The 20,948-nt window shown below is 61.3% G+C and overlaps 1 protein-coding gene across 8 annotated transcripts; it reads right to left on the bottom strand.

Moving 5' to 3' along the window:
* Nucleotides 1-538: 538 nt before the first annotated feature.
* KCNAB2 (potassium voltage-gated channel subfamily A regulatory beta subunit 2) lies at nt 539-20,604 on the bottom strand. 8 transcript variants are annotated; one of them, XM_032709148.1, is made up of 17 exons: nt 20,553-20,604; nt 14,883-15,001; nt 14,469-14,510; nt 6,765-6,808; nt 6,360-6,397; nt 6,104-6,183; nt 5,584-5,628; nt 5,382-5,426; nt 5,268-5,311; nt 5,054-5,140; nt 4,726-4,770; nt 3,831-3,916; nt 3,503-3,623; nt 3,269-3,363; nt 2,988-3,108; nt 2,814-2,902; nt 539-2,479 (listed from the first exon to the last, which is right to left on the bottom strand). In XM_032709148.1, exons 2-17 carry the CDS (start codon nt 14,957-14,959, stop codon nt 2,390-2,392), a joined length of 1,149 nt encoding a protein of 382 aa, XP_032565039.1. In that variant the 5' UTR covers nt 14,960-15,001; nt 20,553-20,604; the 3' UTR covers nt 539-2,389. The 8 variants fall into 8 exon arrangements, with proteins under 8 accessions (XP_032565039.1, XP_032565038.1, XP_032565040.1 ...); XM_032709147.1 differs by lacking the exon at nt 20,553-20,604 and adding an exon at nt 18,219-18,616; XM_032709149.1 differs by lacking the exons at nt 14,469-14,510; nt 20,553-20,604 and adding an exon at nt 18,219-18,618.
* Nucleotides 20,605-20,948: the final 344 nt, after the last annotated feature.

Here is a 20,948-nt window from a genome sequence, read left to right as displayed (position 1 = left end):
TCTATAGCATGTGTAGATCTGTGTACACACACGTGTAGATATACACGGGACTGTAAGTTTTTAGATATATGTGTGCATATATATCTTTACGTGAGCATACACAGATATAATGATTTATTTAGGTGCAGCTATGTCTATGTGGGTGTGTGTATATATAATATAGATATGTGTATATATAATATACATGTATATTATACATGTATAAATAATGCATTTGTAGTTTTAATACACGTGTGTTTGTGTACATATATAACTAAATGGTTGTGTGTGTATATGTAGGCGTAGGTATGGGTAGACAACATACATACATAGGCATAGATCTATACATAGGTAGGGATGTATAGATCTGTATTTACAGAGGTGTATATACACATACATGTATCTGTGTATATGTACATACATAAATGTGTGTTTGTAATTTATATGTGTATATATACACACATGCATATGTAGATATATCTCTACATATCTCTGTATCTCCATGTCTGTATCTCTGTATGGATATATAGCTGTGTATATATACACAGACACCCACATGTATTTGTAATTTTTATATATTTATACATAGGCGTAGATATAGATACAACTAAGGGTGTATAGATTATACTAGACACAGATAGTGTACATGTGTGCATACAGAAGTACACATTTGTATATACAGAGATACACATTTGTATTTGTGACTTCATACAAATATATGTGTGTGTGTTTCTGTTTGCACACAACCATCAATGTAGCTCTGTAGACAGATGTATAAATAAAGGCGTGTGGGTACAACTGCAGGTAAATCCATGTACCTAAAGATGTGGGGGTGTGTATGGGGCAGGGGTGTGCACATGGACCCCAACCATGCACAGAGGGAGAGCTCTGATGTTCTGTGTGGGTTGGGAGAGACCCTCTGTGTTTGCACACACACAAATTTATGGGGGGCTTGTAGGTGCAGCCACGGCTACACAGGGAGTGGAGAAACACACACACTGTGCACAGAACTGAGGGCTTGCACATATATTTAGTTTTTATATTTATGTGTGCACAGATAGTTGCAACTCTGTATATATGTATATGGATAAACAGATATAGGTATTGGCAAAAATGTTTGTTCTGCACAGAGTACACAAAGAGCTACAAAGAGATACATGTAGCTATAGCTGTATCTCAAATAGCTATATATCATATCTATATGTATATATATATAGCTATATCTCTATATAGCTATAGCTATATGTCTAGATATGTGTTATCTATAGCTATATCTAAATCACAAATATCTGTTTCCACACGTATATACAGCATATGTTTATAGAAAGATGAGTATGTAGTTATAGAGTTGGGTGTGGATATAAATATATCTACACATATATCTGCATATACACACATATATGTATGTACCTGTAATTTTCATGTGTGCATATATCCATACAAACATGGATGCTGCTACAGCAATATATTTACATGGATATGTACACATCTATATATTACATATATGGATCTATACATTGAGCTATGTCTGTATATACACAAGTACACACGTGTCTACATGTGTGTGTTTGTATACACTTTACATCTAATTTTCAGAGACGTGTGTACATATCTATATACACATCTATATACATATATACATACATATCTCTGTGTGTGTGTGTGTGTACACACACCTGTAATGAGTGGATGTGGGGGTGTGTATAGAGGCCCCTGTATTTCAATAGCTTTGTGCAGATACATCTGAGGGTGCCTGTGGGCCATGGTCACCTCCACAGCTGCTGCGTGCAAATGTACACGTGTCTGTATGTCCCTGCGTGTCTCCTGTGTGTCTGTCCACACACACGCTCACACACTTGCCCACACACACTCCCCCGGCCCAGCCCCTCCCTGCAGCAGAGCCCAGCCCCACACTCAACTGGGGCACCCCGGGCTTCTCTCACAGGGAACCCCTTCCCTGTCACTGCCCCATCCTGTTCCCCACCCCGGGAACCGCAGCCCCACCATGCCGGTGCCGGGCTGGCGGTGCCGGCGGCGCAGGGCAGAGGCGAGGGCTGGGGAACAGCTTCGTGTTGTCAGCCTCGTGGGCATACAGCACCCGCGTGCACCCCGCGCCCACCACCTCCGGCAATGCAGGGGCGGGAGCCGCGCATGCAACGGGCCCCGCGGCGGCTCCGGCTGCGGGCAGGGCGGCCGGGCAGTGGGGCTCGTCTCCCGCACGCCCCGCCGGCCGTCCCTGTGCCCCAGAGCCAGGCCGAGCGGCCGTGGCGCCGTGTCCGGGGCAGCGCGGGCAGGAGCGCTGGCTCTCGGCGCTCGTGGTGCAAACCACACTCTCCACTTTGCTCCAACAAAGCGTAAGCAAGCGAACGGGCGGCGAGGGCTGCGCGGCGGGCGGCGCGCTCGGGCGCGCTTAGGATCTGTAGTCCTTCTTGCTGTAGGGTTTGTTGCCCAGGATGCTATCGATCTCGTGGATGATGGAAGACGACAGCTTTGGAAGGACCTGCCGGGATAGGGCAACGCTGGGAGTTGGGATCGTGACTGTGGTGTGTGTGGGAGGACGCGGCCGGCAGTGGGATGCAGCCGTGCCGTGCTCACTGCCTCCACCCCACTCTGTTTGTGCCACAAGCCCAGCTTGCCAGCTGGCTGACCCAGTTAGGGAGAGCTGGGTCGGGCCCAACCCTGCCCCCTCAGTCCAGCAAAGCCTTGTCTCTGCCGCTTGCCTTTGCGACAAGCAAAACCTGTCATGGAGCCGCGTTCGCGACCCTCTTTCCCCGCCCAGCGTGGTGCAGCAGGGAGTGCTCAGGGCACACGTCACTCCTGCTGAGAGCACTGACCTGTATTGCTCCAATATTCTCCATCAGCTGGTCAGCATTGGAGGCCCCCAGTAAGACTGAGCTGACACCCTCGTTGCGCAGGCACCAGGCTGGAGAGGAGGGAGAGCAGAGCCTGAGCACGGCCTGGCTGCCCCGGTGTCACCCCCAGCAACCCCCTGTCCGTCATCCTCTTACCGATGGCGAGCTGGGGCAAGGTGCAGCCCAGGCGCTCGGCAATGGCCTGCAGCTCCTTCAGCTTCGCCTGCTGCCGCCGGCCCTCCTCACTCAGGATCTTGTCCTTCAGCCACTGGTATCCCTGGGGGGACAGGGAGGAGTGTCATGGGGGGGCTGGGGTGCACTGGCGCCTTGTGCAGGCAGGGCATCCCCAAACTCCCTGGGTTGGTTTGTGAGGCCCCTGGCCCTGCTCCCCCAGCTCTGTCCATCCCAGTGTGCCCCCTGGTCCCAGCGTGGCTCACCTTCAGCGAGGCACGGGAGTAGGGGGGGATCCCCCCGTCGTACTTCCCCGAGACGATGCCACAGGCCAGTGGGGACCAGGTCATGGCTCCGACGCCTGGGGACAGAGTAGAATGCAGGGTGATGCTGCTGCTGCTGCCCCCAGCTTCCCCAGGGACCACAGCACCTGTCTCTGCAGTGCTGGGCACACAGAGCATTGTGCTTTGAGGGCTGGGGAGGGACCTCCGCCACCGTACCTATCTTGTGGAAGAGTTCAGGCAGCTGCACCTCCACCTTTTCCCGCTGGAACATGTGGTACTCGGCTTGCTCACAGATCGGCGGGATCAGGTTGAACTGCCGGGCCACTGAGTATGCCTCCTGCAGAAGAGCCGGGACCCTCAGTGCCACGCTGCTCCCCCTGCTGAGCCCCCCAGCCGAGCCCTGAGCGGCTGCCCCAGGAACTGATTAAAGCTCAATCACATCTGCACACGCTTGGCTCCCGAAAGCTGCTGTCTAATTAAATCAGCATCAGCGGCACCACTGGGGCTGCTCCGCTGTGGCCGCCCCGATCCCCTGGGCCCCTACCATGATCTCCATGGAGCTCCAGCGCGAGGTCCCCCAGTACATGGCCATCCCCTGGTTGATGACGTGGGTCATGGCTCGCACCGTCTCTGCCGGGAGGGAAGGAGAGAGTGGCCGGAAGGGGTTAGCAGGGGCTGCACCAGCACAAGGGGGTTCGCACCGCGCTGATGGCTGGTGAGCATCCCACTCCCGCAGCGCTGTGGCGGGAGCTGGGTCGCGTCCAGAGGAGCAGGATGGGAACAGAGGGAGCAGCCACTCAGGATGTGCCGGGGACCACAGCCAACCTGACATGCTGGCGGTGCCGGGGCTCTCCTGGCATGGAGAGCAGCCCGAGGGTCCTGGCAGTGGCCCCACACCCTGTGGGGTTACCAGCACCGGCACCGCTGCAAGGGAAGGGACTGATGCATCGCCCATGCACGGAGACCCAGGGAGGGAAGCCTGGACCCCGTGCAAGGGGCTTGGGAGTTCTGGGGGGAGCCAGCCCTGAGCCATGCGGGCTGGGACCAAGCCAAGACGCGCTCCTGCAGCCAAAGGCGGGCAGCGGGGAGAGCGAGGGGCGCGGGGCTTGCCCGGCCGGCACTGGGGCACACACCCCAGCATGCTCACAGCCGCCCTGGCAAGGAGAGCCTGCCGCAGACCCTGGCGTGGGCCAAGGGAGTCCCACGGCAGGACCCTGGAGGGGCAGGAGCCTCTCTGCTTTTTTCCTTTTAACTGCAGGACAGTCTGAAGGAAGGGCCAGGGGGTGTTTGTGTTCTGCTGCCGCTGCCTCTGCATCTCATGGCGGGGTTTGCTCGAGGGGGGATCAGGGATGGGGGGTCACAGAGGAGTGAGGGCTCTGCCCCAGGAAACGCCGCTGGGACAGGCAGCGGCTGGCGGGCAGAGTGCGGGCAGGGAGTACCTTCTACGATGAAAGTCCTGGACTTGGAGGAACTAAATGGGTCCCCTGGTGATAAAAGAGAGATTTAGAGAGAGTGGAGTCACCGCTGCTGGGGTGGGAGCAGTGACCTGCCACCGTGCCACCAACCCACCCCACCATGGCCTGAGGGGGTCCTGGCGCCGGGCGGGGGGCGGCAGAGGCATGATCATGGCACGGACTGACCGTGGTGGCGGAGGAGCGGATTCTGCTCAGGAGGGAAAATGCCCTTGAAACACAAGCCTGGCGCAAACCAACCGCGACGGCGACGAAAGGCGGCAGGAAGGAGTGTGGCACCGTGGCGCGCACCCACCTTCCATCGGCGTGTTGGGGTCGGGCCGGTTGGCAAACACCACGTCCACGTACTCCAGCTGCAGCCGCTCCAGCGACGCCTTCAGACCTGCCACAGGGACAGGGCCGTTAGGTCAGGGACCCTGTGCTGCCAGCAGGGAGGCAGCTGCCGAGGCACAGCCTGGCACCAGGGCCAGCAGCGCCCACTGAGCAACCCTACCCCTACCTTTCCCTACCTTCTATGATGTGTTTTCGGGACAGGCCCCTCTCTGTCTCGGCCCTGGAAAAGGAAAGGTGGGTGAGAGCCTGGCCTGTGCCGGCTGCTCCGTCACAGGGCAGGTGTTACCTACTTTCCTCCCCAGAAGATTTTGGTGGTGATGACCAGGCTGGACCGTCTGCAGGGAGAAAGAGAGAGTCACTGGTGGTGGCACCTGCACACCCTGCCCGCTCCCTGCCCACATGCATTCCTGCCCAGGGCTGCTCTGCCAGCTTTCCCCAGGCCACCTGGTCTGCGGTGACAGGTTTGCCAAACAGGGATGATGTCCAGCTTACCTCCACCCTTTTTTCTTGATGATGTTCCCCAGCACCACTTCAGCCCTGCAAGGGAAGGGGATGTCAGCCGCTGGTGCCCCAGCTGCTGTGGCCAAGGGGACCAGTGACAGCTGGCAAGGACAGCTCCAGTCCCCGGCAGACTAAGAGGCAAAGGCAGTGGCCATGGGGACACTGTCTGCCCCTTGGCTGCAGTGCCCAGAGCAGAGCTGACCCCTAATGTGCAAGCTCACTAATTTTAAGTGAGTGCATGGACACACAGTGATGCCCCAGGCCAGTGTGCCTTGGGCACAGTCACGGCTCACCATGCTGGGAGGGTGCATGGCTGTGCCTGCACGGCACAGGTCATCATAGGAAGCATGGGACTGCCAGAACCATGACCCCTCCCTGTGAGCAAGCACTCACAGCCCCATCCTGGAAGCCACTTTGCAGCCAGAAAATCCAGGAGATTCCCAGTGTTGCTGTGGTTTGGAGGTGCAGGGGGCTGGGGTGCAGGGTGCTACTGCCAAAGCAGGGTACCTACTTGCCAGCAGCGTAGACTTCTGCTGTGTCAAAGAGATTAATGCCGTTGTCATAAGCTAAAGTCATCAGCTGCTCCGCCATCTGTGAGGAAAGAGCAGGGTCGGCGAAGGGGGTGGCCGAGAGCTGGGGCACAGGCGCGTGTGCGGAGCGCTGCTGAGCTCCTGCATGCCACGTGCACCCAGAGCACAGCCACGGCTGTGCCAGCCCCGTCCCTTCCCCAGGCTGGAGAGGGACGGGACAACAGGGTACAACCTTACCTCATCTGTGATCTGCCCTCCGAAAGTCACCCATGTCCCTGCAGGGGAGAGAGGGCGTGTGCACGGTGAATGCGGCGAGCAACGAGCGCCGCCGCCTTGAGCCCCCGGCCACCAACCCCGGCCCCCTCAGCACAGCCCCGGCACGTGGTGGCCACAGCTGGCCGGGCCGCGTGCGGCGCGGTGCTCCCAGCGCGGCCCAGTCGCTTCCTATCGCATCACAAAGAGAGAAAATAATTTGACAATTTCTGGGCCATGACTCAAAACGGCCGCAGGGCCGAGGGAAACCCTTTCCTTCCCTGAGCAAACATCGCTGGGGCAGGCGAGCGCCGCCCTCGCCGGGGAGCACCAGCACTCGCTGCAGGACCGAGGGGATGCCGAGGGGCTGTGGCAAACCCTGGCACTTACCCAGGCCCAGGCAGGACACGCGCAGACCAGACTTCCCGAGGTTCCTGGAAGACAGAGAGCATCAGGAAGGGCGCCAGAAAGCCCCCAAAGGCCGTCTCACTGAATGCAGTGGGCACGGAGGCTGGGAGGTGTGGTGGTGGTCCCTGGTCCCCACCCCATCCCCACATGGGACAGTCCCACAGTGAGGGTCCCCCTGCAATCAATTAAAGAGCCATCCCAGGCCAGGCATCCCATAGCTCACTGGTGGCACCGCCAGCACTGGCGCAGTGATGCCATGCCTGGCAGGGTTATCGGGGGGGGGGGCAGCGGGCAGTGACCTCGTTAAAGCAGTTTCCTATGATAAGGCCAGGGTGTCTGCCTGCCCTGAGAGTACTGCTGGCACAGGGGAGTGAGATGGGAATCAGGGAGAGCTGGTGGATCAGGACTGAAGCATCCCACACATGGTATGAACTGTGCCTGTTCTCTGCATCATGGCACAGGGAAGCACACGACTCGCACAGGGTGAGGGTGCTTGGGAGTGGAGCAACATCCTGGAGAAATGGAGCACCCCAGAAAATTTGACCAGCACAAGGAACTGGAGAACAGCTTTCGGAAAGGGGGCCGGGCTGGCAGACGCCTTCGCCACAGTGATGGAGAGCCAGTTACTTGTTAAAAATGACAAAGGCTCGAGAAATGAGCGTTAAAATAAATAAAGTGTAGGTGAGCCGCGGCAGCTCGCCCGCGCGGGTGTCGCATAGCAACCGAGGCACTGCCACCGCCGGCACCGCCGACACGGGCACCGCGAGCCGGGCAGGGAGCAGCCACGGCCCAACCGTGGTGTGCCAAGTTGGGGCATTGTCCTTCCCTGCTGCTGTCTTATTGCCCAACACCTGGAGGTGTGGGCGGTCCCCCGGCCCTGTGGCGTTTTTAGAGTATTGCATGGTGGGGAGAAGCCATGGCCCTGGGGTGGCAACGGCTCAAGCACCCATGATGGGGATTTCCACAGGGAGTGGACAGCATTGGACCCATCCTGGCCATTCCAGAGGCATCCCAGGGTCCTCCTGGGCAAGTGGCTATCACTCCTCCCAGCTTTCCAGCTCAAAAGTGTGTTGACCAGCTGCCCAATGGAGATACTGGCAGAACTTGGGAAAGCCAGGCATCCCCCTGCGCTGTGCCACGGCCTTCCTATCCCATCCCCTCACTTGGAGCAACCCCCTGCATCACTGTCCATCCAGTAGCCACCAGTGGGAATCCCCGAGCTGATCACCCACTGCCTGGGAGAGGGTGGTCCTGCTGTGCTTCTCCTCTGGATGGGGAGGTGACAGCGGGGCAGGAGCGCCGAGCCCTGAGGATGCCACCGCACACGGCCCCAGCACTGCTGCAACCAGCGCGAAGGTTTGGTGTTCCAGAGCTGGATGGAGCGATCCCAGTGCCCTCCCCAGTGCCCAGGTGAGGGAAACCAGCTGATCTGGATGATGCTGGTAGGTAACAGCCGGGCTCACCCCAGCGCTCTGACGTGCTTTGTGCCTAATGCCGGCACATCTGGGCTGCAGAGGGGGCACGCGGCTGCTGGCAGCTGGACTGTGGCGTGCAGGTTCATCTTGGGGGGGGCCTGCCCTGTGCTGGGGTGCACCCTAAAACTCGGCGGGGGAAGCCCTGAGTGCTCTGCCCCAGAGCCAGGGACGTGGAGTGCATCAGCGCCGTGGGTGCTGGCTGGGGGGGACCAGCACCCCACGTGCACACACCACCCTTCATTTCTATGCCCACCGTGGGCAGCCAGACCCGAATCCCAGCTTACGGTTCCATACTCGCTTTGCAGGGTAGTGAGCCTCTGTCAGCACCATAAGGATGCCATGGCACATCGGATTAACGCTGTCGTGACTCCCAAACCCACCCAGCTCGGCAGGCGTTGGGGATGCTGCTAATCCTATCGTGAATTTTAGGGTCCCTTGTCCCCCCCCATCCTGAAGGTTTCACGCGCGGCTGAATCAAGGCTGCCCCGAAGGGACAGGAGCAAACAGAGAGGAAGCACACGGAGGCGCACGGTCAGCACTTTTAGCGCCGAGACACCGACAGAGCCGGTCGCGAGCGGGAATTAGAGGAGTGCGGCCCCCATACCCCCAGGCCGCCCCAATCCCGGTCAGAAACAGGGAAAGCCCCAGCAGTGCCCGTTTCCTACCGGTATTTCATCCCCGGCTGCTTGACGCTGGACTCGCTGGAGGAGGGGGCATTCTGCACCGAGAGCTGCCCCAGGCTGCGGGCCACCATGGCCACCGCGCGGAACTTGCCGCGGGTGCCGAGGCTGGGGCTGCCGGCATTCTGTCGGTTCAGCCGGTCCTCCGCGCTCCGGCTCTTGATGCTGTGCTCGGAGCACACAAAGGAGACCTGCATGCTGCTCCGCCGGGCAGCAGCGCCAGCTGCCTAAATTTAGCCGGCGCCCCGGGCGAGGCGGGAGCTCCTCCCGCGCGCCGCCAACGTGACGGCGGGGGGCTGCGGGGCGGCGGGCGCGGAGCTCCCGTCAGCCCTCCTGCCCTCAATATTTGATGAGCTCAGGAAGCGAGCGAGCGGCACGCGGGCAGGTGGGGGCAGGAAGGGCAGCGCCGCTGCCGAGGTCCCCCGAGGAGCCTCGGCGGGGCAGGACCGCGCTGTGCCCTGCTGGGCATCCCCCGCGGGCGCGGCTGCTGGCCCAGCCCCGTTTTGGGGCACACTGGGGGCTGAGGCCACGCAGTGAAGGGGTTCTTCCTTGCCTCCCTCCGGCCACGCACCGCGGCACAGCATCCCCTTGCACAGGTCTGAAACCAAACCCTCTGGCAGCACTGCGTGTACGCTGCCAACCCCACGGCTGGGCAAGGGCGCAGGCAGCAGGCTGAAGGCTCTCCCGCAGCAGAGCCTGGCTCTTTGCCGAAGTCGGACCGGTCGTCCCCCTTGGGGCCATGGCCCCAACAGCATATTCCTCAAATTTTGCCCAGTGCAAACAAAGCTGAGCAAGGTGAACCCCAGCCCAGCATCTTCTGCCAAAGCAGGGACGCAAGTCACTGTCCTGCAGCTGGGGCCATGTGCCAGCTGCCTGCGCCCACCTTGCCCCTCAGGACAGAGCAAGATGCGGGAACAGAGCTTGTGGGAAATTACGCACATTCGCCCCCAACCTAATGAGAAATCTTGTAATCTCCTCCGCTTCCCTCTGCCGCAAAGCTCCTTAGCTGGTAATCCTACCAGCACCGGTGCCGGCGCCGGCTCCAGCGCGGGGGGAGACTTGACAGCAGTCAGCAGCCTCTGGAGGAGGAGAAACCCCATAGATTTTTGAGGGCAGCGCGGACATGGCCAAAGGAGGAGCACCTTTGGGCGTGCCTGTGCCAGCAGCTCCCATCAATAAATAATGTCCCCATGAATATTTGATGGGCTCTTGCCACTGTGTAAATGTTACCGCGGTCATTGTGAGTGGAGGGGAACCTGACCTGAGGCGCAGCACGGCTCAGCACAGTGCAGCACGGCTTCACGGGTGCTTCACTGCAGTGGGGCACGAGGAGCACCCCTGCACAGGGGGAACAGCCATTGTCCCCAGCACTGGTGCCCCTCGCCAATCCTGAGCTGTGTTACTGCACCCCATCACCCCGCCCGTGATACCAGGGGAGAGTGGGGAGAGGCGCACTGGACAGAGCAGCCCCGCCACTCCGAGGGGCCGTGGCTGCCTCTGTGGCTGCCCAGAGAAGGGCAAATAAGGACAAATTCCAAAAGAAAGACAAATACCAGCTGAAATCCTGATACACCTTGCACTGGGACCCACACGCAAATTCACGGCGCACCCACTACACGACGCACATCTGTCAGTCGGGTGGAGACGCACACCCGGCCCGTGGAGACACACACCCCTCACATGGAGATGTACACTCATGAGATCGCAAATGTACACCCCTCAGGTGGAGATGTACCCCCATCAGATGTACACCTGTGAAGCAGACAGCCCTTCAGTGGCTGTTTGCTCCAGCTGTCTTTCTCTAAAGCCCAGAGCTGTTTGCAGACGCAACCACTCAAACAGCAAATGGGAATGTCAGGTGAGAAGCTCAAAGACCACAAAGCAGGTGAGCGCTAACAGCGCTGACTGGCTGCCACCTCTGTAGCACATGCAGCACCAGATCACCCGCCGTGCCAAGAGCATCGACTCCTCCCAGGCTTGGCGAGGCACAGGGAAGCCAAGGTGAGCACAGGTGAGAGCCATTCTCCCGATGAGGTGTCAAACCATCACCACACAGCATCCCCTGTGCCGTCTCCACACCTTGGCCCTCGCGGCGCTGCCTTACCTGTACTTCATGCCGGTGGCGTGGGCAGTGCTGTCAGCCAGGGAGAGCCCGTGCATCTGCAGGAACTCCTCCAGTGTCTTCGCCCGCGCTGCCGCCTGCACGTCCCGCAGCCGCCGCAGCTCCAGCCCATCGGCCGCCCGGGGGGCCGGGGGCAGCCCCCACTCGGGAGCGGGCCGGCTGGCCACGCTGCGCAGGCTCTCACTGTAGGTCATGGAGAGCATCCCGCCACCCAAGCACGGGCTCTGCTGGCCAGCCACGCCACCAACCACTCCGTGGTGCTACGGAGAGAGCTGGGAAAGCACAACATGGGCTCCGCTGCCACTCAGGGCAGAGTTCTGCCCATGCTGCCGTGCTGGAGTGGTGGCACCTGCCCTTGCCAGGACATGCAGCACAGGGAGGGGACAGTGGGGACCCTGGCAAAGCCAGTCTTTTCAGCAGAGCACAGCCTTGACGTGGGAGCTGAAGCACAAAGGGAGAAGGAGCAGGACAGAAATAAGGCACAGCCCATGGCTGAGGAGGCAGCAGTGCCTACCACAGCTGCCCTGAGCCAGGTTGCAGCAGCGTGGCCCATGCCCTATCTGTGCTGGCCCCCAGCTTGGACTGGTTTGCACCCCTGCGAGGGATGTGGGGAGCTGGCCAAGATGTGGCAGGTAGTGGCAAAAGTGCTGCCAGTGACAATCTGGCACTGTGTACCAGTGGGCAGGAGAAGTCACGATGGGAAAGTTCCTGTGGGGCTCCCCAGGAAGGGTGGGCACCTGCAGAGGGGCTGTGGGCACAATGCACACTTCCAGCCAACACCTTCTCCTCCACCATGGCAGTGACCTCCCAGCTGGTGCAGCTGCTGAAAACAGCCTGCTGCAGGGTGAGCGTCTCACCCACCGGAGTCCTTGCCGCCTCTACGGCTGGGACCTCACTGGCAGGGCACTGGCATCAATTTCCATGCCACTCTCCACCGGGTCTCTTGTTCTCAGTGTCTGAAGGGAGCAGAGACTGGGGCCAAAACTGTGGTACGGGTACGGAAGCAGCCACTGGGAATGCACTGGCATCAGGCTCCAGCCAGGCTCCCACCCGTGGTTTTTTCTTTCCCTGGCATTGATGGCAGCAGGAGCCAAAGACGAAGTGCTCCCTGCTGCTGTCACCTCCAAAGGCTCCAAACACGGAGGATACGGAGCAGCAGCTGGCCGGGGTGATCGAAACCCTGGGGGTCTCCTGTGACACCCAGTGCTGCCAGAGAGCACTCTGTGCTCCTCCTGCTCTGTAGCAAGGCCTTGGGAATGCAGGGAGACATGGAAAAGGGATATTTCCCTCTGCTGTGGCAAAGCCAAACCAAACCCTGGTTACTAGCTTCTTCCTGCCACACCTCACAGTTGGAGACAAGCTGGCACCGCTGGCACCAGCCCTTCCCCATGGCTGGTAGTTTTAACTAGGGCAGTACCAGTGGCTCCTGCTGGGTGTGGGCACCTGGTGGGATCCCCTCGCCTGACAGTGGCAAGGAAAAGCCTGAGCTGACTGCACCACTGCTCTACAGCAGCGAAATGGATGCAGCAAGCGGAGCCAGGGGGTTGGGCAGGGCTGCTCTGAGGAATGGGGCACGAATCCACCAGCTGCCCCATCTCGACACCTCCCTGATTTTCAGCAGAGCAAGAGTACAGAATGGCAGTGAGAGCACAGCGGTGGCGGAGCCGGTCATGAGCAGAAATCCCGGTGCTCCCGGGCCGAGCGGCAGCGGGGCTGCAGGAGCTGCTCAGGACAAGCCGCGCCCTGCCCGAGCGGGAGAGGCTGTTTGGTGGGGAAGGAGCAGGGATGAGGACAGGGCACAGGCTCTGCAGGACAACGGCACTTTTAGCAGCATCGGGGGCACAACAAGTGGGTGACGGGCAGGGCAGCTGCCCAGAGAGGCCTCTGGCCAGCCTGGCTTGCCAAGCTGGGAACTTGTTGGCAGCCACCGGCCTGCCTAAAGCCAGAAAGATTCCAAACCCCAAAAGCAAACGACTCTAAGCCATCAAATCCCAAGTAGCCCTGCATGGAAAATCTTCCCTGCTGCCTGCAGCGGCTGCCCCGTGGCAGTGCCCATTCCCGCCTGCCATGCCCATCCGCACTCGCCGCCCGCGCCGCCAGCCCCGACTCACCGCGCCAGGGAAGCTGCTCAGCAGCAGCGCAGCTCTGGGTGGCGAGGCTGCCCCGGGGCAGATATAAGAGCCGTGGCCGTCGCGCTGTTTTGCATTAGGGGAGTGTCGACGCACTTGGCGGCCACGCCGGGTCCCCAGTGCCCGGCTTCTCACCGCGCTCCATTAGCCCTATTAGGGGATTTTCTTCCTTGCATAGGGGAGCTAAATTATTCATGGTGCCTCGCTAAAAGCCTGGGATGTGCTGCTGCAACACTGGCACTGCCGCCCCTGCTTGCAGCCGCCCCTCACCCTGCGGTGACAGGTTCTGCACCACTGGCACACAGGGCGGTGAGGACAGCTGGACACTGGGGTCATCAGGGAGCAGAGACGGTCCCTGTGGCAGACACACCCCTCCTGTGGTCCCTGCGGCAGCAGGGCCAGAGCGGGGCAGTGGCAGGACTCAAAGGTGGCCTCCTCCGGGCAGGAGCCCTGAAATGGAACTGGGTGGTGGACACTGGCAGAGGCTCCCCGAAGGCAGCCTATGGACAAGCTGGGTCCAGCCAGACAGCCTCAGGAGCCTTTTGCACCAGATGTGTCCAGTGGTTCAGGCCAGTTTGGCAGCCAAAACCTGCCTGTGGCTGGGGCTCAGCAGTGCTGGTGGCAGTGCTGGGACAGATCGCTCACAGTGCCACTGAGCCATCCCAGTGCCTGCCAGCCTCACCTCCCCCTGCCATGTGCAGGATGGAGCAGGGGGGCCACGGCTCCCTCAGGGGCAGGCCCCTGCCCATGGTGGCCAGGCTGGACCCAGTCCCACACTACCAGGGCTGCTGTGGCTTTAGGAGCACCGGAGTGGCTGCTGGCACAGTGCATGGGCAAAGAGCTGCCCTCACTTCAGAAGGTAAAAGGGTGGCAGGGGCAAGTGTTGCCTCCTGAACCACTTAATGACGCTGGTCCTAATGGCAGGAGCAGCAAAGCAGCTGGCTGGGTTCCTGGAGTTGCCCTTGGGAGAAGACAGCGGGCTCCTCCAGGCACAGCATTGGTGCAGGATGCCCCCCACACCCCTCCCCACCCATGCTCCGGCCACACTCTGTTGCTTGGGCAGCCCACGAGGATGGTGCCCTCCACCGAGCCGCACCACGGGGTCCCCACGCCGCGCTCCCAGACCCGCAGGTGACGAGGTGATGCCACATCGGTGATGCCCATCCCACACAGAGGGACCCCTGCACTGCAGGCAGGGCAGCACTGTGCCAGCAGCACCCAGGCATGGCCAGGGGCTGTGGCCACTTGCAGATTTTGGGGAGGGGGAAGGGCTGGGTTACCTGTAGAACTGGAGCTGGCGCTTGGGGCTCCCGTATCTCGCGCTTCCGACAGCAAAGGGGAGAGAGAAGAAAGATGCCACAAACCCCATTAGAAAGAAGGAGCAGGACTGAGCAGCAGAGCCAACGGCCATGGGAAGGGTCAGTGACACCCACCCATGTCACATCACGGCAGGCACAGTGCAGTGGGCATTGGCACAACCCCAGGAGTGCCCACTATGCCCATAACAGGCATCAGCACCCCAAAACACTGTTGCTGCTGCCATGTGGGGGTTTGTCCTGGAAGCTTTTGCATGAAGAGTGCTGGGGTGGTTTTGGAGTGTCAGGGCAATTTCATGGAGTGTAGTGGTTCTGGGATGCCATGGGCCTGTGTTTGAAGCCCCACCGAGCCCCACCACCACCATCCCGCACCCTTACCTGTAAATCATCCCTGGGGAGCCCGTCTGCCGCAGCGAGAGTCGCGCTGGGGAGTCAGTGGTGGATTCGGGATACATGGAGCCACCCTGGGCTCCCCGGAGCCACTCGCTGCCTCACCCCTGCCGCAGGAGAAGAGAAAAAAGAAAGAAATGAGGTTTTTTTGGGCACGCGCATGAGGTACTTCCTGTTGCAGAAGCTCGTGAGCCAGAAGGGCGTGTGGCACGGGCAGCGGTGTGGGCACAGCAGCCAGACCCCAGAGTTCACACCCTGACCTGCTGCTGATCCCCAAACCATCTCACCCCAGCCCTGTGCCCCTGACTTCTCAGCTTGGTTGCTCTCCCCAAACTTCTGGGGGTCCCGAGATCTCAGGAAATGCTGGGGAAATGCAGGCCTGAAAAATGAAACACTCTGAAAACCCTGAAGCCACCCCCAAGGATCTTTTGCAAGGGACAAGTCAAGAAGAGGAAAACAGCCCAGCTCTGACCGCAGCCCACACGTGACTGTGTGCACAGGGATGCAGGAACTCTGGGGGAAAGGGGGCCTCACCCCCAAGCACCCCCAACCCTTCCTGTCCCTATCCCCATGCCAGGGGTACCTGGCATGACTCCCTGGGAGCTGTGCTCCTGCTCCCACTCCCGCAACACTGTCAGCAGTTTCCAATATCACGGAAAATGATGACACTTCCCTACAGAACTGGGGCTGGGGTTTAAATTTATCCTATCTTTCTTTAGGCTGGTGAGATGCCATCTTTACACTACAGGTCACCAGCTGCTCTTTCCCCCAGATGGGGTCTGAGAGATCTCCAGGCTCCTTCCTGGCTGCCCTGGGCTCAGTGGGAGCATGGCCCTACAAAGTGTGCTCATGTCCTGGCACGCATCCCGCCTGCGTCCTGGCACAGCATGCCTGCATCCTGCATCCCTCCTGCATCCTGGCACAGCATGCCTGCATCCTGCATCCCTCCTGCATCCTGGCACAGCATGCCTGCATCCTGCATCCCTCCTGCATCCTGGCACAGCATGCCTGCATCCTGCATCCCTCCTGCATCCTGGCACAGCATGCCTGCATCCTGCATCCCTCCTGCATCCTGGCACAGCATGCCTGTATCCCGCATCCTGGCACGGTGTGCTTACATATCACATCCTGCCTGCATCCCAGCAGTGAATGCCTGCATCCTGCATCCACAGCCTGCATCCCTCCTGCATCCCAGCACAGTGTGCCAGCATCCTACATCCCTCCCGCATCCTGCATCCCTCCGGCATCCCAGCACGGCGTGCCTGCATCCCGGCGCAGCCCCTGCAGCCCATGCAGCCCAATGGCAGCGGCTGCGGCAGCCGAGCCCGTCCCCGAGGAACCGCCCGCCCGCCCACCGCAGCTCCCGGCCCCGCTGCGGCCCCGGCACAGATCCCCAATGCTCTTCTCCCGAGCGCCACAGGAGCTGCAGCCGCGCCGGGGCCAGAGCGCAGGCAGGCTCAGTTAAGCCGGGTTTGTTTTTGAGCGGTCAGGAGGGAGCTGCTCTCTCCCGGCCCTGCAGCACTGCCCTGTGCCCGGAGCAGACCCTGCCAAGCCCCACAGCCAGGACTCTGCCGAGCCCCTCGAGCCCTTGAGATCCCCCAGCTTCTCCTGGAGGATGCTCGTGTTGGCTCTGCAGCTCCCACGGCCTCGCCTGGCAGTGGCAGCCACCGGCTGGGCACCTTCCTGACTGCTCATGCCTGCTCAGCATCACTTCGTTAGTGGTGGCATAACGAAGCTGAAGGCAGCTGGGGGATGCCTGCAGGGGGGACAGCTGGCCCCCCATGCCTCAGCACAGCCATGCAGCTCCTTGCATGTGCTGTCACAGTCCCGGACTCCTGAGTGGCTCAGGATGGGCTGCTTCTGCATCCCGGGGGGGGGGCTGTGGTGCCAGGAGCTCAGCTCTCCACTATTTTCAACAGGACCTGATGCCCCTTCCCCATTGCCTCCCAGCAATGCTGCAGGGGCTGAGCGCAGTGGTTGGCAAGTCTCCGGCAGCATTGGAGTGACTGTGCTGGGAAGCATGGCTGGACCACAGGCACACAGTTCAGGGCTCTGCAGCCTGAGGAGCTGGAGCATTCTGGCCTCAGGGGCCAATGCACCCCTCCAAGCTCTCCAAGCCAAAGGCACTGCCAAAAGCCCAGTCCAGTCCATGCTGGCAGTTTGGTGCTTCCCTGAGACGGCTCCTACACCTCCAGGTTCCTCAGCACGACTCAGCTGCGAGTCCTCAACTGCGGTAGTTTCTGCGGGACAGTATCCCAAAAAGGAAGAAAAGTGTTTTCTTCTGCAGGATGCACCCAGGAGCCAGATGAAAAGTGCAGAAGCCCTGATGGAGCTCCCACGGGGCTCCATCCCTGTCCCTGGTAGCACGATGGGGCACAAGAGCACGGGCGCTGCGACACTGATGGTTTACACCCGGGAAGCCCCAGGAGCCAAAGGTCTGCTGGCCCAGCCTGGGGGAGAACACAGACTGCAGCCTCCCAGACACACTGCTATCAGAGCAGGATGGGGTGAAACTGCACATGGAACTAATGGGAATGTAAGGACAAGACCACTGCTTCTGATGAGCCTGATCCCCCAAGGGTGAGGCCCTGGGAGACCCCTGCCCTGGGCACCTCAGTACCCTGCCCAGCTGCTCAGGTAAGGGATGCAGGGAATGTGGCACGGAGGATCTCCCCTTGCCAGGTGCCCGTCCCCATATTTCTGACCCTTTTTCACCGTGTTTGCAGCAAATGCTCCCCCCCCCGACGCCACGGGGAAGGTGACTTTAGCCCAATGACTCACGCTGCCCTGCTCTGTCGCCTGGGCACCTCCTGCCGTCACCCCTGCGCTCATGCCCCGCGCTGGTCCCGTGCCCCCCCCGGCTGCACGGGCGCCGCAGGGATCCGCAGAGCAGCAGCCCTGCCCCTTCCCTCGGCCCGGGAGCCTCTTCTGCGCCGCAGCGTCCCCCAGCCCGCCGGGCCCCTCCGACCGCGCTGCTGGGCTCCGGCGCCTTCACCAGCCCATCATCGCGACAGCGCAGCAGGCGGGTGCTGGGGATTCAGTTGCGACACGTGAGGTCGCCCGTGACCGCCGAAGCGCCGGCACCGGCGCGGCTCGGCTGCCGAGTCAATGACACAGCCCGAAAGCACATGCGGTTCGCCAGCCGGGGTTATTCCGGCTCTGCCGTCACGTACACCAGTGCCAAAGTACTGGGGTCCGCCAGGATACCGAGCACCCGCGTGTCCCCGATGTGTGACCCTGCCAGTTCCCCGCTGTGCCGCGGCTGCCGGCCAGGCACGGCCGAGCCACCGCCGCGGCCCCGCTCGCACCCAGCACCGCACCTACCTGGCTCCGGTGCTCGGACGGAGGGAGACGCGAGGTCAGGAGGCACAAAGAAATGAGTCAAAGCGCGGCTGCCGGCGAGCTGCAGGCTCCGCTGGTCTCGGGAAGCGGCGCCGGTGCCGGCGCAGAGCAGCTGCTACAGCCGGCGGCAAACGCAGCGGATGACGGTTCCTACCCCATTCCCGTTCCGTTCCCGGGAAAAGGCGTCTGGCGGAGGGGGAAGCTGAGCCCTCCGCGCCCCAGGATACGGCAGCACCCAGGGATGCTGCAGAGCCGTCCCTGCCGCTCTCACATCCTGACTCGGCAAGTTTGCCTCCGCCGGTGGCTGCAGCCGGCTCCCGATCCCGCCGGTGCCTTAACCGTGTCGGCGCCGCACCCGGCACCGGCAGCGCGTGGGCGAGCGAGCGGCTGCCACCGACCGCCCCTGCGCAGCTCAGGCGGGGGGAGGCTAGTCCGGGGCCGCAGGGAGCCTGGGCAGGAGCTGCATCATCGCTGCCTTAGATCACGCCGGGTGTTTTTCTTAAATAATCAAATACAGTGTCGTCGGCAGTGATGCTGCGGGGCTGCCTCCAGCACCGGGGTCAGTCCCGCCGCCGGCGGCCCGTCCCCCTCGGCTCGCGCCCATCACGCCTTTTCAGCGCCTTTGGCTTTTTGGTCACCTCGAGCAAACCCCCTCCCTCCCACCCCCCGGAGACACCCCAGTAACTGGAGCAGGCCGGTCCCCGCAGTGATCCCGCAGCAATAACAACACTGATGCAGCTGGATCTAACAGGAAAACTAGAGGCCAAGCCTGCAAAAGGGGTCAGGGTTTTGGACACGCAGTGGTGCTCTGACACTTAGGAAAACATGATTCCTCTCCCTCAGCCAAGTCATACTCAGCTTCATGGCAGCATCTTGGCACTTCCTCTGCCCTTCCAGCACTGTCCTGGCGGCGACGGGGCCAACAAGCATGCTGCCTGCTCCAAACCATGCTGACACTGACAGGGACCACTTGGAACTGCCAGGGTGGGTGAACCCAGCAGGCTGCCTGCTGTCCACACCACAGCAGCTCCAGGAACAGCCAGTGACAGGTAGGGAAGGCCATAAGCCCCATCCTGTTCGAGGATGCTCCCAGCACCAGCCCATCAGTGGCTTTGCTCCCCCAGCAGAGGGTGGGAGTCATGTGCCTAGTCGTTCTCCTCCTGCTCTGTGATGCATCCAACCTGCAGACCTGCACACCAAGAGCAGGTGACGGCTGGCCCTCCTGCCCTTCTCATCAAAACAGTCGTAATAATAACTAATAAAACCAGCAGCCCTCCCAAATCTTCTGTCGGCAGCTGTGTGCAGAGGTGTTTCCTGCTCACCAGCCGGAAAAATCACTGCATATATGCAACAAGCCTGTATAGGGATGTGATACAGACAGATTGGATACATCTCACCCAGCCTGCTGTGGCACTCACCCACCGTGCTGCACCGTGGCTCCCAGTGATGCTCTGGGAGGAAACCTGTGGTTTGGGAAGCAGGCGGGGTGCCAGCGGCACGGACCACGTCTCACCTGGACGAAAGCCCGCAGTGCCCGTGTGAACCATCCCAGGACGCCGGCATGAAACACGACAGCTCCACGTGACAGCCACGGGCTGAGTGGGCAGGGGGCCAAGGGGGGTCCCCATCACAAGGAAAAGAGCCTCAAAAACTGGAGGCTGCTGAGCCAGAGGCCCGAGAGCTTTGGGCCCGGTAGAAGAAAAGGTGAGGGAGCCGTGGCTGTGGACGGGTTGCGAGGGGACCGGGGACCCTCCACAGGGCTCGGGGCTCCCTCCACCCGCAGCCCCCGGTCACCGTTGCAAACGGAGACAAGGAAGGGACCAAGGAACGGCAGGAAACTGAAGGGAACTGAAGGAACCCTGACGTTTGACCCGCAGTGCATAAAGTGGCTCTGACGAGGAAATCGGACGATGCTTGGGGAAAATCCAACATTCCCACTCTCGAGTCACCGGAGCGTTGCCGGTGGCTCACGCCACGTCACCGGGGCTCCAGCCCCGCCGCTCCCGGTGTACGGTGACAGGCCGCAGGCCACCTGAGCATCACGCGCAGGGTCACCTCGCCTTGCCGGGAGAACGAACCATCGTTGGACGGCGGCCAACCACCTCCGTTCCCGCACAGCCCAGGGTCCCACTGGGACTAGAGCCGGCGGCGGGGTGAGGGCCCCGTTCCCCGCACCGGGGAGAGCCGGGAGGGGCGTGCGGCGGAGTGGCCTCGCCCGCACTCTGCCCGCGGCTCTGCCCGGGGCCCTGCCTGGTCCCATCGCCCCCGCCATCGCCCGGTGCCGGTGCCGGCCCCGCTCCCCCCGCGCCCCCGCACCTGCCCCGCGTCCGCCGCTCCCGCCGCTCCGCCGCGCGCCCTCGTGGGGGGCGGTCCCGCCCCGCCCCGCCTGGCCCCGCCCCGCCCGCCGCCCATTGGCCGCGCCGCCCGCCTCTCGTGCCGTATGCATATAACGAGAGCGCCGGGCCTCCCCCATTGGCTGCGGGCCGGCCGAGCCCAGCGCGAGGCCCCGCCCCGCGCGGTGCGGCACCATCGCCCTAGTAACCCGATGCTGAGCCGGGCGCGACCACCCGCCGGGGGGGGGGGACGACCGACGCTGCCGCCGCGGCTTCCGCCCCGCTGCTGCGTCCCGCGCCTCTGCGGGGTCGCTCCGGTATCGCTCTGCCGCCGCGTCTCTCCTCTTCCCCCCGGCGAGGGTGCGCGGGAGGTGGACGG

The sequence above is a fragment of the Chiroxiphia lanceolata genome, chromosome 22 (assembly GCF_009829145.1).
Source record: "Chiroxiphia lanceolata isolate bChiLan1 chromosome 22, bChiLan1.pri, whole genome shotgun sequence".
NCBI classification, from domain to species: Eukaryota; Metazoa; Chordata; class Aves; order Passeriformes; family Pipridae; genus Chiroxiphia; species Chiroxiphia lanceolata.
This window is presented reverse-complemented; position numbering and strand designations above follow the sequence as displayed.

Excerpts from the sequence above, each read along its gene's own strand:
- KCNAB2 (XM_032709152.1), bottom strand. The coding sequence starts at position 11,262 with ATGCTCTCCATGACCTACAGTGAGAGCCTGCGCAGCGTGGCCAGCCGG. Across the intron at positions 5,312-5,381 it reads AAAATCTTCTGGGGAGGAAA|GGCCGAGACAGAGAGGGGCC; the intron begins GTAGGTAACACC and ends TTCCTTTTCCAG. Across the intron at positions 2,903-2,987 it reads CTTGCCCCAGCTCGCCATCG|CCTGGTGCCTGCGCAACGAG; the intron begins GTAAGAGGATGA and ends CCTCCTCTCCAG.